This window comes from Panthera pardus, unplaced genomic scaffold (genome assembly GCF_024362965.1).
Source record: "Panthera pardus isolate Hobbes unplaced genomic scaffold, ASM2436296v1 HiC_scaffold_11, whole genome shotgun sequence".
NCBI lineage: Eukaryota > Metazoa > Chordata > Mammalia > Carnivora > Felidae > Panthera > Panthera pardus.
In genome coordinates, this window is record NW_026526666.1 from 92,352,411 (window position 1) to 92,367,573 (window position 15,163).

The 15,163-nt window shown below is 54.0% G+C and overlaps 1 protein-coding gene across 1 annotated transcript; it reads right to left on the bottom strand.

Annotated features, from left to right (window-relative positions):
- Nucleotides 1-950: 950 nt before the first annotated feature.
- HTR6 (5-hydroxytryptamine receptor 6) lies at nucleotides 951-15,163 on the bottom strand. The gene is made up of 4 exons (XM_019461593.2): nucleotides 15,024-15,163; nucleotides 13,598-14,399; nucleotides 3,074-3,232; nucleotides 951-2,873 (listed from the first exon to the last, which is right to left on the bottom strand). The coding sequence occupies exons 2-4, from the start codon at nucleotides 14,309-14,311 to the stop codon at nucleotides 2,424-2,426; spliced, it is 1,323 nt and encodes a 440-aa protein (XP_019317138.2). The 5' UTR covers nucleotides 14,312-14,399; nucleotides 15,024-15,163; the 3' UTR covers nucleotides 951-2,423.

The following is a 15,163-nucleotide window of genomic DNA, read 5'->3' on the forward strand; positions in this document are numbered from 1 at the left end:
AGTCTGGCTGACCATCTGGGGGCCTGGGGGGCTCTCTGGGGCCCAAGGCTTCCAAGGCACCATCCCCCCCCCCAAGCCCCAGTAAATCCAGGTGAATGCCCATACTCCAGGGCTGCCCAGCAGCCCACAGGCAGAGCAGGCACAGACGGGGAGCCAGCAGTCTACTCTCTGCTCTTGGGAGATCTCATCAGATTTGCCTTGTACAGCTACCCAGGCTGTGCACTGCAGAACCACAGGAGCGTCAATCACATGAACGTGATATAACGGGCACACTCCCCCAGTTGTGCTGTGGTGGCCCTGGATCCAACTGTCACAGTGTGGTGAATATATGCTGAATCAGCATGCACTATGGTGGGGAAGGATTTCCTAGAACAGGAAGAGGTGATCATGATTATCATAATAAAAGTAACAATAGCTACCACTTATTGAGAATTTACCATGGACGGAGTGCTTTCATGAGTTGTCTCAGCTGACCCTACCAATAGCTATGAGGTAGCTTCTGCTATTACCTTCATGTTACTGAAGGTTATTGAGATCCAGAGAGGTTAGGTAACCTGCTCAACATCACACAGCTGGTCAGTCTCAAACTCCAGTCAGATTCCAGACTCTTGGCCACTGTATCTGTATCTCCTTTGCTCCTCCCAGTGTTCCTGAATGACAGGGCCAGAGAAGGTCATCCTCCATTGTGCAGAGGGGAAAACCGAGGTCCAGGCAGAGTAAGTATTGACAAGCTCTGGGGCAGGCTGCCAGGAGGAGGACGGCAGAAGGAACTAGAATATTAGCGCCGAATGGATCCTCACGTATGCGTTTGCTTGTTCATTCAACAGATATTTACAGAACTCCTGCTGCTCTGAGTCCAAACAGCCCATTTCGCCCAGGGTCTCAACCTACTTCACCAGCTGCTTCTCCATCCCAAGGGGCCCCTCAAGCAAATCCAGTCCACACCATGGTCACTGCCTCAGGTAGTGTTTATTGGGAGTCCACTCAGGCAGGCCGGGGGGCTGAGGGGAAGCCCCAACAAGCACCGTGACCCCTCTGTGGCTGGTGGCCAGGGCCAGAGTTGACTCTAATCAGCACCAAGGAGAGCGCCCGGCCGCCATGGAGGGCCCCCTGGGAATTTGGGTTGGTGGAAACTGGGGAGGCCTCTGACTGAAAAAGAACTTACGGCAGGTGAACTGTGGAGACCAAGAGTCCCCCTGCCTCAAAGGTAACCCAGGCTCCTGTGCCAGGGTCCACCTACCTGCCCGAGGGCAGTAACCCACACCAGCGATGGCTCTTCCACTCTGCTGAACTGAGGGGCCACCACTGTTTCCCTCACTGACCCAGGGAATGCCAGAAGGAGGTGGGGCAATGGGCTGGCCTGTCCCCCATCAGTTGGCTCCCTTCTAGGTCCAAGGAAGTCCAAGATGAAGGGAAATCTATTCCTGGTGTTGAGCAAGGAACCACCTGCCCCCACTTGGCCCCCAGGAGAGGCAGGGCCGCAGCCTGGGAGTGGACACGGGAGCCCCACTCAGCATCCAGAGCTAGAAGTCGGGGAGCCATAGTCAGGTGGTGGGATCTGGGCCAGGAGTTCTAACAACAGCAGGTACCACCTACAGCAGCACCACCGGCGGGTTCTGCGGGTTCTGTTCCACACATGCTGTCCTAATTCTCATGACACCCTAGGAGGCAGGCATTGTTACCCCACTTTGCACACGGAACATCAGGCTCAGAGAGGTTACAGAACTCGTGTTAAGAGCTAGGAGTAGTGGAGCAGAGGTTCAAACGTATGCCTTCCTGACACCCGGGGCAGGTGTTTTTCTGTGCATCCTGAAGGCAGTGGCCAGAATGAAAACCGGCAAATCATCCTCAGGGCTAACGATCATCCAAGCCAGCACGTCTCAGACTGTAATGTGCACACAGTTCACCCCTCGGCTCTCGCTAACATGCAGATTCTGACTCAGCAGGTCTTGGGTGGGGGCGTGGGTACAGGTGTGCATTTGTAACAAATGGCAGGGAGGTGACGCTAATGCTGGTGGCCCACGGATTACACTTTTTGAGGAGTGGGGGATTCAGCTCAGCACTAATCTACCTCTGCAGACAGAGGCATCCCTTCCCTACAGTCTCCTAGAATGTCAAAGGAGATGGCTGTCTTCCCCCCAACCTGAACCAAGAGGTCCTTTTCCCCTCTGCCAGAGTCCCCCAGCCACCTCCACACACATCCACGGGTAACACTCAGCAATGGAGCATCCTGGAGAAAGCAGTATCTGAGCCAGTTTTTATCCCAGGGAGTGGGCAATGGGGGCTGGCTCGATGCACCCCACCGGAATTCAGAGGGCTCCCAGGAGACCTGCAGCCTCCAGCCTTAGCCCAGAGCCAGTCCAAGGCCTTGGGGACTTGGTCCCATCCGGTTCAGCTCCCCACTGACCAGCTCCAAGCCCAGGTCAGTTCGTGGGAGCACCAAGTGGATGCAGCTGCAGCTGGGGTTCCACCGGATCGATGTCGAAGAAATTGACCACAGCAGCAACCCTGGCAGAGGGCGGGGGGTCCCGGGGGACCTCTCTACGCAGCAGCGGCTGGGCCGTGTGCTGCAGGCCCGATGAACCACCGGAGCCTGAGCCCGAGTCAGAATTGGAGTCAGGTGGCAAGGACAGTGGCAACACGTGCTGCAGGCTCAGGCCCGGCCGGGGGCCGCTGTGAGAGGTACGCATGGAGGGTGAGGCCAAGCTGGCCCGGCGTTCCCGGGGGCAGCGGGGACACGGCAGGAACCTACTCAGGGCCCGCTTGAAGTCCCGCATGAAGAGTGGGTAGATGATGGGGTTCATGGTGCTGTTACAGTAACCCAGCCACGTGAGGGCATCGAAGAGGCCTGGGGAGACGCAGTCACACACAGCCTGGAGAGATGGGGTATGTCATGCTTGGTCCCGGAGCAGGCTCACAGACCACCCCACCCAGCGTGGATGGGACAGGCACACACAAACACAAATGCCATGAGAGGCAGCCCACCCTCCTCCATCCCCATGTCTGGGCTGGGGTGTGGTTCGGGGCCTCCCCAGCAAGGCCTGGACTCACCTGCGCCCTGTGGTGGCATTACCTGGGCTATGTTGGCCACAAAGAAGGGCAGCCAGGTCACAAAGAACATGCCCAGCAGGATGCCCAGTGTCAGACTGGCCTTTAAGGCCTTCCTGCTGTGCTTGGTGGTCAGACGCCTGCTATCAGCCAACTCCATCCCTGGGCGTGGGGTCCTGGGCACCTGTGAAACAGAAGGCCACATACATAAGATACCTGAGAGAAGAGCTCCAGTTCGACGCTGACCCCAGCCACAGATGAAGCTTCGATCCTAATTCTAGACTGAGCCCTAGTACGAGCGATACACGGAGCCCTCCTGATCCTTGAATGAGCCCTGTGGTCCTAGATTCCCCAGTTGCAGACCTTACCCTGACTCCAGAGTGAACCTTGATCCCGGCTCTAGACCAAGCCCTGACATCAGCAGTAAACCAAGCCCTGCTCCTGGTCCCAGGCTGAGCCCTGATAACTACTATAGATTGAGACCTGCATAACCAAGGTCCCAAACTGAGCCTCATCTCTGGACTGGACTTGAGCCCAACCTTAGCCCCAGACTGTGGCCTGAGCTCAGCAATAGACTGAGCCCTGATCCTGGCCCTGCACTGAGCCCTGGCCCTGACCCTGACACAAGGACCTCTAGGAAGCACAGTAAACAGAGCAACACTGCCCCAAACACAAATCAGACAGTTCAGAAGAGACCACCCTGCTCACCCCACAAAGGACAACACTCAGTTAACACACGTGACTGTGAGCCCCAGCACCACACAAAGCCTTTGGCCTACAAGAATTAGTTCCAATTAAACAGTACTTGATGGCAATCCCTATCAAAATAACACCAGCATTCTTCACAGAGCTAGAACAAACAATCCTAAAATTTGTATGGAACCAGAAAAGACCCCAAATAGCCAAAGCAATCTTGAAAAAGAAAACCAAAGCAGGAGGCATCACAATCCCAGACTTCAAGCTATACTACAAAGCTGTAATCATCAAGACAGTATGGTACTGGCACTAGAACAGACACTCAGATCAATGGAACAGAATAGAGAACCCAGAAATGGACCTGCAAACATATGGCCAACTAATCTTTGACAAAGCGGGAAAGAACATCCAATGGAATAAAGACAGTGTCTTCAGCAAGTGGTGTTGGGAAAACTGGACAGCAACATGCAGAAGAATGAACCTGGACCACTTTCTTACACCAGACACAAAAATAAACTCAAAATGGATGAGAGACCTAAATGTAAGACAGGAAGCCATCAACATCCTCGAGGAGAAAGCAGGCAAAAACCTTTGATCTTGGTCGCAGCAAGTTCTTACTCAACACGTCTCCGGAGGCAAGGGAAACAAAAGCAAAAATGAACTACTGGGACCTCATCAAAATAAAAAGCTTCTGCACAGCGAAGGAAACAATCAGCAAAGCTGAAAGGCAGCCAACGGAATGGGAAAAGATATTTGCAAATGATATCAGATAAAGAGTTAGCATTCAAATCTATAAAGAACTTATCAAACTCAACACCCAAAAAGCAAATAATCCAGTGAAGACATGGACAAAAGACATGAATAGACACTTTTTCCTAAGAAGACATCCAGATGGCTAACAGACACATGAGAAAATGCTCAATATCACCCATCATCAGGAAAATACAAATTAAAACCACAATGAGATACCACCTCACACCTGGGAGAATAGCTAACATTAACAATCAGGCAACAACAGATGCTGACAAGGATGCGACAAAAGAGGAACCCTTTCGCATTGCTGGTGGGAATGCAAACTGGTACTGCCACTCTGAAAAACAGTATGGAGGATCCTCAAAAAGCTAAAAATAGAACTGCCCTATGACCCAGCAATTGCACTACTAGGTATTTATCCAAGGGATGCAGGTGTGCTGTTTCGAAGGGGCACATGCACCCCCATGTTTATAGCAGCACTATCAACAATAGCCAAAGTATGGAAGGAGCCCAAATGTCCATCAACAGATGAATGGATAAAGAAGATATGGTATATATATATACCATGGAATATTGCTCAACGATCAAAAAGAATGAAATCTTGCCATCTGCAACAACATGGACGGAACTAGAGTGTGTTATCCCACGTGAAATTAGAGAAAGACAAATATCCTATGACTTCACTCATACATGGAATTTAAGAAACAAAACAGATGAACATAGGGGAAGGGAAGCAAAAATAATATAAAAACAGGGAGGGGGACAAACCATAAGAGACTCTCAAATACAGAGAACAAACTGAGGGTTGCTGGAGGGGTTTTGGGTGGGGGAATGGACTAATTGGGCAAGGGGCGTTAAGGAGGACACTTGTTGGGATGAGTACCGGGTGTTATATGTAGGGGGTGAATCACTGGAATCTACTCCTGAAATCATTATTGCACTATGTGCTAACAAACCTAGACGTAAATTTTTTTAATTAATAAATTTTTTGAAAAGAAAAATGAACAGTACTTGACAAAAGAAGTTCTGATGCTGTCCAGGTCTGGCACTTTCTTCATATACAGATTCTCCTCATATCTGGGAGTAATGCTCTTGCCTGCACCATTACCCTCATGCTAACGTGCTTTTCTGAAAACGTGTGCACAGAGCAATGTTTGCAATAAAATCAATTTAGACTACTAGGGATGCCACTAACCTTGGCATTTTATAACCCAAATTACAATGTGGACTGGCAGACAGACATCTTCATTCCCAAACATTGACTTAAGAGCTGGATTTTGGGGAGAAAAGGAGGAAAAAGGAGCTGCCCCACAGCAACCATCGAAGGGGACGCAGGCGTGAGGAGGTTAGAATTTGACTTTGGAAACTGGAGACCAGTAGTCCCAAAATATTAAAAGCCTTGAACTGGATGATCCTTTAGCCCAGCTATTCCCTTAACTTTTTCAACCTCCTGAGCTCATTGAGAATCCAATGAAATCTACAAAACCTTTTCCCAGAAAACGAAAAGCTTATAAATTCTTACACATGCATACACAGAGAAGGAAAAAAACATCCCACACTTCCAGTGGGTTCAGAGACCACCTTGAGGTTCATCCATGAAACCCCTGGGGCCCATGAAAGCTGGGAGACGAAGCCCCCCTCTGAACTGCATGTTAGAGTCAATTTGGATTTTCATACACCAGTTTTACACAAAGTGAGACCCACCGAGATTTGCAATTTAAGTAAATATCAGTGTGCCGAGGTGTGCACAATTAATTGAACTGTGCAAAGTTTGCGTGTGCTTCCTGGGAACACGCCTGGCCTTTGGAAGCCAGGGATTCCTCTAACATTTCCTAAACTGCATGAGAGCTCAGCTTAGCTCTTGAGGCAGCAAGAGGTGGGTTGGGTATGGGGTGATGAAAGAGTCAGAAGGAGGCAGGAAGGGAACCAGATTCCCAGGCAACCTCCACAGATGGAAAGGGGGCGGAGGAGGCAAAGCCAAGAAGACATGTCAGTCCTGGGGAGCACCAAAGCCAAACCCCCACCCCGCTCTCAGGCACAGGGGCCCTCTTCCATCCGTGTCTTCTCTCCCAGCCTCCTCAGGGTATGCAGACTTGGGGTCCTGTCCATGGTGCTGAAACCCCAGGTATATATTCTCTTTCTATAGAATCAAGGAGTCCTATTCTAGAATGACAGTGGGCAGGAAGTCGGAGATGAAGCACACTGTAACTCCCACCAGGGAGCTTATCAGTATGTTTATCCAGGTGAAATCTGGTTATAGGACCACCAGAGACAAATTCACAAGGAGCAGCCTATGAGAAGCACTTGATCTCTCCCCTCTGTCTTGGTGGGGCAGCACTGTGCGGAGGCAAGAGCTGGGTTTGTAAAGACAAGTGATCTGGCTTCAAGTCATGCCTCTACCACTTACTCGCTCTGTGATCTTGAGACAGTCTCTGTTTCCACATCTGTAAAATGGGAAAAACAATACTCAGCTGTGGAGTCATTGTGAGGCTGTGGATAATAAATGCATGCACAGTGCCTGACATAGAGTAAGTGCTAAATACACGGTAGCCCTGATGTTGGTCCAGTGGCATGTGTTGGAGGCTGGGGAAATCTTGAGCACCCTCCGAAACCCTGTCCTTCTGCCAGCAACTCAGGCTCCCCGAAGCAGCACAGATGTCAGGACAAATGCTCTGACTCACCATGCTGTATGTAGCAAGGGAGGAAAAAAGGATCTGCTTTTCTCTTTCCTCTTCTCATTTTCTCCCCTCCAGAGTAGACTCTATATGGCTTCTGTGGACCCACCATGGTCAACTTGGAGGAGAGACTCCTGCTTCCCCCAAAGATCTGCCTTGCCTTCAAATTGCTTCCAACAGTGGGGATAGCCAATAGGGGAGGAGGGAGCCACCATTCTCAGAGGGACCACTCATACAAGTATCCCCCCCTGACCTCTGGTGACCTGGACGGAGCAAGAGACAGCCTTGATCTTGTCAGAGCTCTATGACACTGGGGAACTGAGACAATGGGGAGATATTTGGGGGCAATCATCAGAGAGGGAGCTCCAGAAAAGGAACTAAAGACGGCCTCAGATTCCCTCTCTAGGAATCTTCCTGGGGAAACCCTGGGTTTTTCTTTCTTTTCTTCTCTCCAAAGAGTTGACCCAAAAACACAGACAAAAGGGCAAGGCTCAGAGAGAACAGGGGACCTTTCCCAGGTCACATTGTCCCAGTACAAGGTCTCAAAGAGAAGCACTCCAAGTGACCCCCAGTCAGCACTATAACCCACATTTATAGCCCACACTACAACCCACTTACTATGTGTCGGCATCTGATATTCATCATGCCATTTAATCTTTACACAAGGTAGGCATTATTATCCCCATTTTGCAGGTGACGTCCAGAGAGGCAAAACAACTTGCCGGAAGTGACACAGCAGATAAGTGTTGCGTCAGGGATTCAAAGTCCTTTCTAGCTCCAGAAATTGCACTTCTTCCACTCACCACACTGCCTCCATTTGGGGGCTTCCAGAAACCCCCACCAGTGTCAGCCAGAAGCCCTCATGAAGCAGAAGCCAGTGGCAACCACCAGCCTCACCCTGAGGTCTAGCTGATGCCACCTTCACCCTGCCCACTTCTCTGCCCTGTAACCACCTCATGGCCCCTCAGGGCCGTGATCTGTTGTTTGCCTGCCCCTCGGATATGCGTGTCACCGCCAGAGCGCAGGCTGCCAGGAGGCAATTCCACCTACAGGCTCCTGTGTTCAATAAATGCGCCTGGGTGGCTCAGTCGGTGGAGGTCTGACTCTTGATTTTGGCTCAGGTCATGATCTCATGTTTCGTGGGTTCGAGCCCCGCATTGGGCTCTGCACTGACAGTGTGGAGCCTGCTTTGAATTCTCTGTCTCCCTCTCTGCCCTCCCCCACTCGCTCTCTCTCTCTCTCTCTCTCTCTCAAAAATAAGTAAACACTAAAAAAAATACCTAAACACATGTCTGTACACGTTGCATATACAGAAATGTGTATCACAACACAGGAAAAAAACTGGAAACAGCCTAAACGTGCAAGGAAAGAGAGTGGCTAAGTAAACCATGGTACATCCCCACTATGGACTATGACACAGATGATTAAAAGAACATAATCGATCAAATGAAAAGATCTCCAAGACGTAATATCGATATTAAGTGATAACAGCAAGTTGCAAAATAATAGGGATGACGTGATTCCATTGCTGAAGAAATACACAAAACAAAGCACTAAGTCTCTTTGGGTGCATCAACAAATATGGACGCACAAAGAAAAAGGAGTGGAAAGACATATCTTAAATTGATAAGAGTGTCCCTGGGAATGGAAGGTGATTGGGTGGAACTTGAGAGGTCTTTCATTTTCTCCCTATGGCCAGACTTTTATTTATTATTTTTTTTAAGTAACCTCTACCCCCAATGTGGGGCTTGAACTAGTGACCCCAAGATCAAGAGTCGCATGCTCTACCCACTGAGCCAGCCAGGCACCTCCTGAATTTTTATTTTAAAGTGTACTGATGTATTCCCTTGTGTGATTTAAATTGTCCACAATCACCTACTCCTAGCATAAGGGTTCTCAGACAGACTGTGGAGCCAGAATCGTCTGGATTCAAATCATGGCTCTGTTACTCACTGGCTGTGTGGCCTCAAGCAAGGTATTTCACCTCTTTGAGCCTCAGCTTTCTCATCTGTAAAATGGCAATTGTAATGGCATCTACTTCGTAGGATTGTAGTCAGGATTAACTGAGATAATATGCATAAAGTCCCTTGAACAGCACCTGGCACATAGTAAGCACCATGTAAGAGCCAGCTATCTTCTCTGTTATTAGAGTCCAGCTCAACGCTCTGATTCTGGTGATGTGGCTGCTATTGATGGCAATCGTGGGGATTTCCCCTAGAAAGGCTTGAAGGGATAACTTCTCCGGAACCATATATCTTACCACCAAGAGGAAAGGGGGGAAACTGCCACTGGTTGAGCACCCAGTTTGTGCCAGGCTTATATACATTATCTCACTGATTCTTCAAACAGCCTCATGTGATACATGGCATCACTCTGGGGTAGAGGGAGGTGAACGACCTGGTCCAAAGTCATCAGCAGCGATGGGAAGGAGGCAGGACCCGAACCCCTGACCAGCCGGATGTACAAGCACCCGCACCAGCTCTGGCTGCTCCGGGCCGCCTTGTTCCCAGCAGCAGCCGAGGCTGCCATGCTCAGCACTGCTCCTCTGCAACCCTTCCCCAGCTCAGCCCCCTCCTCCGCCCCCGAGATATTTCTGTGATCACAGCCTCTTCTGAGGAGGAGGAAGGACAGCGATGGAAGGGAAGGCAGATCACTGAGACAAAGTGGTGCAGAGTTGGGTGAGGGCGGAGGAGGAGAGGGGGAGAAGCCGATGGGAGAGACGGGGGAGAGGAAGATGGGGAGATGTAGAAGGAAGGCAGAGAAGGAGGCGAGGTGGATCTGGAGACAGGGGTGGGAGAAGGGGAGAAAGATGAGGTGCCGAGGAAGACAGAGGGGAGAGGGCTCCAGACCAGAGGCACAGGTCCTGGTGCTGAGACAGCTGGGAAGGCGAAGTCTCAGGCAGACCTCCTTCTCTCCGGCTGCTCTCCATCGCTGAGCTCCCACGCGGGTCCCTCCCGAGGATGGGCACCAGCCCACCCTGGCACAGATCTCTCTCTCTCTCTCCCCCTGCCCTCCAAGCATCTCACTCACTCTGACACCACTCCTCCCACGCCCCTCTCTTCACCCCCAGCCCAATCCCTGCCTCAGCTGTAAGTGGGACCCCTTCCTCACGGCCGCAGGGACAACGGCTGAAACCACTGAGCTAACCAGTGGCTTCAGAAAACCCCGTTCAAATAACTAGGTAGAGGTGGGAGGTAGCAGGAGAGAGTAAAATGCTCAAGCCCGCTCAGGTACCATGTCCTCAACCCCAGAGGAGCTGGGGCCTCAGAAACGCATGTCCCCCACCCCTCCCTCGTGGGGAAGCTAGCAGCTGGACTGGGGAAGGGAGGGAGCTAAGGGCTAAGCGGGGCTGAGGACAGGAGGAAAGGGGTCCAGTGCACCCCAAGTTTTGTTCATTCTCATCAGCTCCTGCTGGCACTGAGAGCCCCCCACTGCCCGCTGAAAGCTCGGTCTCTGAGGCAGGTCAGCTTGGGTGGGAGGAAAGGGGTGGTGACCCAGAAAGACGGACTAGAGGCAATAGTCCAGAAACAAATTCCCCAAATGCAGGCAAGTGTCCGGGAAATGAGGAAAACAGGCATGGAGGAGGCTTGCCGAGGAGCTGAGTGGTTCTGGAAGCAAGGTCAGTGGTGGGGTCTGACACCTCCTCTCTCTCTGAACCTCAGTCTCCCCATCTGTCCAACGGGATGATGGTGGTCCTTGCCCGGGTGGGTGTTTGGGGGATGAGCTTAGCTCGGTGCCCGGCACATAGTGAGTGCTCAAAGACTGTGGGGCTGCAGCTGTCAGCACCCCGGGGGGATTCCTGCCCAGGTCCTGAGGCCACAGTCTCAGGTGCAATCCTGGTACCAGCCGATTGGCTTCATGGAAAGAAAAATGGGTCATAAGCACCGTCGGAATGGAGAATCCAGCCCAGTCCCACCCCAAGCTCATCAAGACCAGACAGCTCGTCACATCCTTAGTCACCACTAGAGCAGAACCTCCCAAAGCACAAAAGTGGAAGATGACCCTAGATGGTAAATGGACCCATAAAATAACTGAATCACAGAGTGAGAACATGAGGCTTGTCCAGCATCCTCCCAGCTCTTCTGGTCACGTCCAGAGAAAGTCTCGTGTTCGTGCCGCTGCGCCTTTAACATCCCGCTAACACCCGAGAGAAAGCGGGCCTGGGGGCTCGGCCACTCCAATCACGCCAAGCTGGACTTCAATAACACTGCTGGGGTTCCTGCCGCTCACTGAAGCTGTCTTTGTGATTGCCTTCCTTCCGTTTATGGCAAAGGTACTGAGTTTCCATTTCCAGAAGAGATAAGAAGTTTCCTTTCTAAACAAGTGCATGGAAGTAAAAAGATAAGTTAAATGATCTAGAGAAAATGCTAAGTACATAGGGAGGCAGCCACTTGAGGCGTGCGGGTGGGTGGAAAGAAGGAAGGTAGATATTCCAAGGTGGTTCCAGATGCCTGAGGTTTGGGAAACGCTCCTTTACAAGAACCCAGGGAGAGAGTGTGGATGGCCCAAGGCAGCCATCCTACCACTGGAGAACCAAGTCAGGGTCACAGTCACCTACTGAGATTCAAGAATGTTCTCCAAGCACAGATAGAGGGAGGGAGTAGGACTGCTTTGCCAGGACCTCCTGTCCACCCAAGGCCTGTTCCCCCGGTTTATGGGCCAGCCACACTGCTGGCGTGGGACAGGCAAGCTGTTCTGTGGAAATGCCTTTCAGCCCCCAACCACCCAAACCTCCAGGCACCGCCCCTCGATCCTGCAGGAGCCTCCTGCACCTGGAGATAGATCAAGATTGGAGAGCTGATGGAGTGCCTGGGTGGCTCAGTCGGTTCAGCTCAGGTCACGATCTCACAGTCGGTGAGTTCGAGCCCCACGTCAGGCTCTGCACTGACAATGCAGAGCCTGCTTGGCATTCTCTCTCTCTCTCTCTCTCTCTCTCTCTCTCTGCCCCGCTCCCCCCTACCCTCAAAATAAATTAAAAAAAAAAAAAAGATTGGAGGGCCCAGTCAGGACTTTCCTCAGAGCCTGTGACCTCATTCTCTGGGGTTCAGGCCTAGTCAACCTAAACCCCCATTCGTCAGGGGTTTCGAACAATAGGCACTGAGACTCCAGTGCCAACTGGCCTGAGTGACAAGAGCGGCCAGTCTACTCCAGGCACTGCAGGCCCTTACCACTCACGAGTAATTAGTAAGCACCTACTATGTACAGTGGGGATCAAAACCTACCCAGATGTTCCCAGCCCTCACGGAGCTTACATTGTAGTAGAGGAGATTGACAATGAACAAGTCAACAGATAAACCTGTGGTCAGGATAGAGAATAACAGAGTAAGGGAGCACAGACGGGTCTGAAGACAGGGTGGGCAGGCACGGACTCTGGGAAGAGGTGACCTGTGAGCTGAAAAGCAGTCGGGTAGGGCAGCCCCAGGGGAAGAGCGTTCCAGGCAGGGGGAAGAGCAGTGCAAAGTCCTGGACACAGAAGTCCATCTGGTGCCTTCCAGGAGCATGGGAAGGCCAACGTGCTGGTGCAGAGAGAGGGCAAGGGGAGGAGGTGAAGCGAGAGAGGTTGTCAGCACCAGATTCCGAGGCCAGATCTTGACATGGGTGTCTTCTTTTCTCTTAAGAGTGATGGGGCGCCTGAGTGGCTCAGTCGGTTAAGCCTCTGATTCTTGGTTTCGGCTCAGGTCATAACCTCATGGTTCATAGGATCGAAACCCCGCGTCAGGCCCTGTGCCAACGGAGCGGAGCCTGCCTTGGATTCTCTCTCTCTTTCCTCTCTTTCTCCACTCTCTCTGCCTCGTCCCCTAGTGTGTGTGCGCACGCTCTCTCTCTCTATCTCTCTCAAAATAAATAAATAAACAATAAAAAAAAGGAATGATGGGATCACTTTCGTTCTGTAAACTGTTGTGGCTCCTATGCAGGGAAGAGACAAGAGTGGGCCTGGAGTGGAGGCAGGGGAAGCCAGTGGGAGACCAGAAAAGGCCTCCAGGTAAGAAGCGCTGGTGGCCTAGATGGGGAGGGTGGCATTACAGGTGGCACAGCTTTAGGAGGGCAGCACCAACAGGCCTTGCGAATGAATCCCATGGGCATGAGGAAGAAAAATTATTCCTAACTTTCTGTCGGGTGATGCCACGATGTTGCCATTTGCCATGATGGGAAAGACGGGAGAGGAGTAGGGAGGGAGGGCTGGGACCTCCTGAATTCCCTTTTTGCACATGGAACCTTCGAGAAGCCTGCCCCACATGCTGATGGAGCTGTCCTAGAGACAGCATTGAGTCTAGAGCACAGAAGAGGGGTGGGAGCTGGAGATGGCCACTCGGAGGTCACCACCAAGTGCACATATTAAGTGCACGCTGCCCGGTGGGTACCCAGTGGCTGCTCATTCCCCTCCATCCCCCCCAAGCCCAGCTCTCCCCGCACACCCCGGGTACCTGCAGCGTCGCCAAGGCCTGGCCGGCCATGCCGGTGGTGAGGGAGGCCACCTGCACCGCCTGCTTGCGGGCGGCCAGCAAGATCCTGCAGTAGGTGAAGCAGATGGCGCCCGAGGGCAGGAAGAAGGTGAGGCCCGAGGCCACGAGGACGAAGGGCAGGCTGGCCAGCAGGCGGCACTGGCCCGGGGCAGGGGCCCGCGCGCGGCCCAGCTGGTGCCAGCCCAGCAGCAGGGGCAGGAACGAAGCGAGCGCGGCCAGGCTCCAGGCGCCCAGGACCAGCGCCAGGGCGCGCGGGGGCGTCATGCGCAGCTTGTAGCTCAGCGGCGAGAGGATGAGCAGGTAGCGGTCCAGGCTGATGAGGCAGAGGTTGAGGATAGAGGCGCTGCAGCACATCACGTCGAAGGCGGCCCAGAGCAGGCAGAGGCCGCGTGCCAGCACCCAGCGCCCGTACAGCGCGTTCAGCATGGCCGGCGGCATCACCACCAGCCCCACCATCAGGTCCGAGGTGAAGAGCGACACCAGGAAGAAGTTGGACGTGTTGCGCAGCGCGGGCTGCGTGCAGATGAGCGCGATGAGCAACGAGTTGGCCGCCGCCGTCAGCGCGATGACGACACACAGCGCGGCCGCCACCCAGCCGCTGCCTGCGGGGTCCGAAGGCGGCCGCGACCCCCAGTCCGGGGTGCTGTTGTTGGCTGGGCCGGGCTCTGGGACCATGGGGGCGAGGGGGTGGAGAGCGAGGACGTCAGGCCCGAGAGGGGTCCGGAGGACGAGGTACGGTGGGCGGGAGGACTCGGCAAGGGACCTGGAGGAGCGGAGACTGGATGGGCGTCGTCGGTGAGAACAGACCGCCACCAGGGAGCAGGCGGGAAGACAGGGACAGGCGCACCGGGTGAAGGGGCAACGGCCCAGGAAGGTGGAGAGGGGTTATATGGTGTGAGGTGGGGCTACGGAGCAAACTGGTGGGGAGTTCGGGAGGGGGCACACGATGAGGCGCCAAGTGGAGAGCGGGCGGGAAGTCGGGAGGACGAGACGCCAAGTGACTGGACGGTTGGACGGGTGGGAGCAGAGCCCCCTAGAGGGGGCGGGCGGGAAGATCGGGGCGCGGACGCCTGCCTGGGGCGGGGACCCGGGGAGCCGGGAGCGGGGGACGCGCTCAACCCGGGGCAGCCCCTCCGTGGCAGGTGGGCGTACCGCGGTGACTCGGGTGGCGGCGGATGGGGGGCGGGGGGGGGGGCCGCACGCGAGCCCCGGCCAAGCCCCCGGTGGGGAAGGCAGGTCTCCGAGCCGGCGCAGAGGCAGCCCGGGCTTGGGCGGCCACGGCCCCCTGCGGCGTGCGGGAGGACACCGGGCCGACCCGCGGGGACAGGAGCAGCGGCGGCCGCGCCGCCGCCGGGTCCCCGGCCCCGCTCCCGCCCGCGCTCGGTACCTGGGCGCTCGGCGCTGCTCCGCTCCCGGCGACTGCGGCAGGCGCCGCGGGGCTGGGGGAGGAAGAGGCGGCCGCGGGCCGGGCAGGCGCCCAGGGAGCCCGGGAGGCGCCGCGAGGGGCAGGCGCGCGCGAAGGAGCCG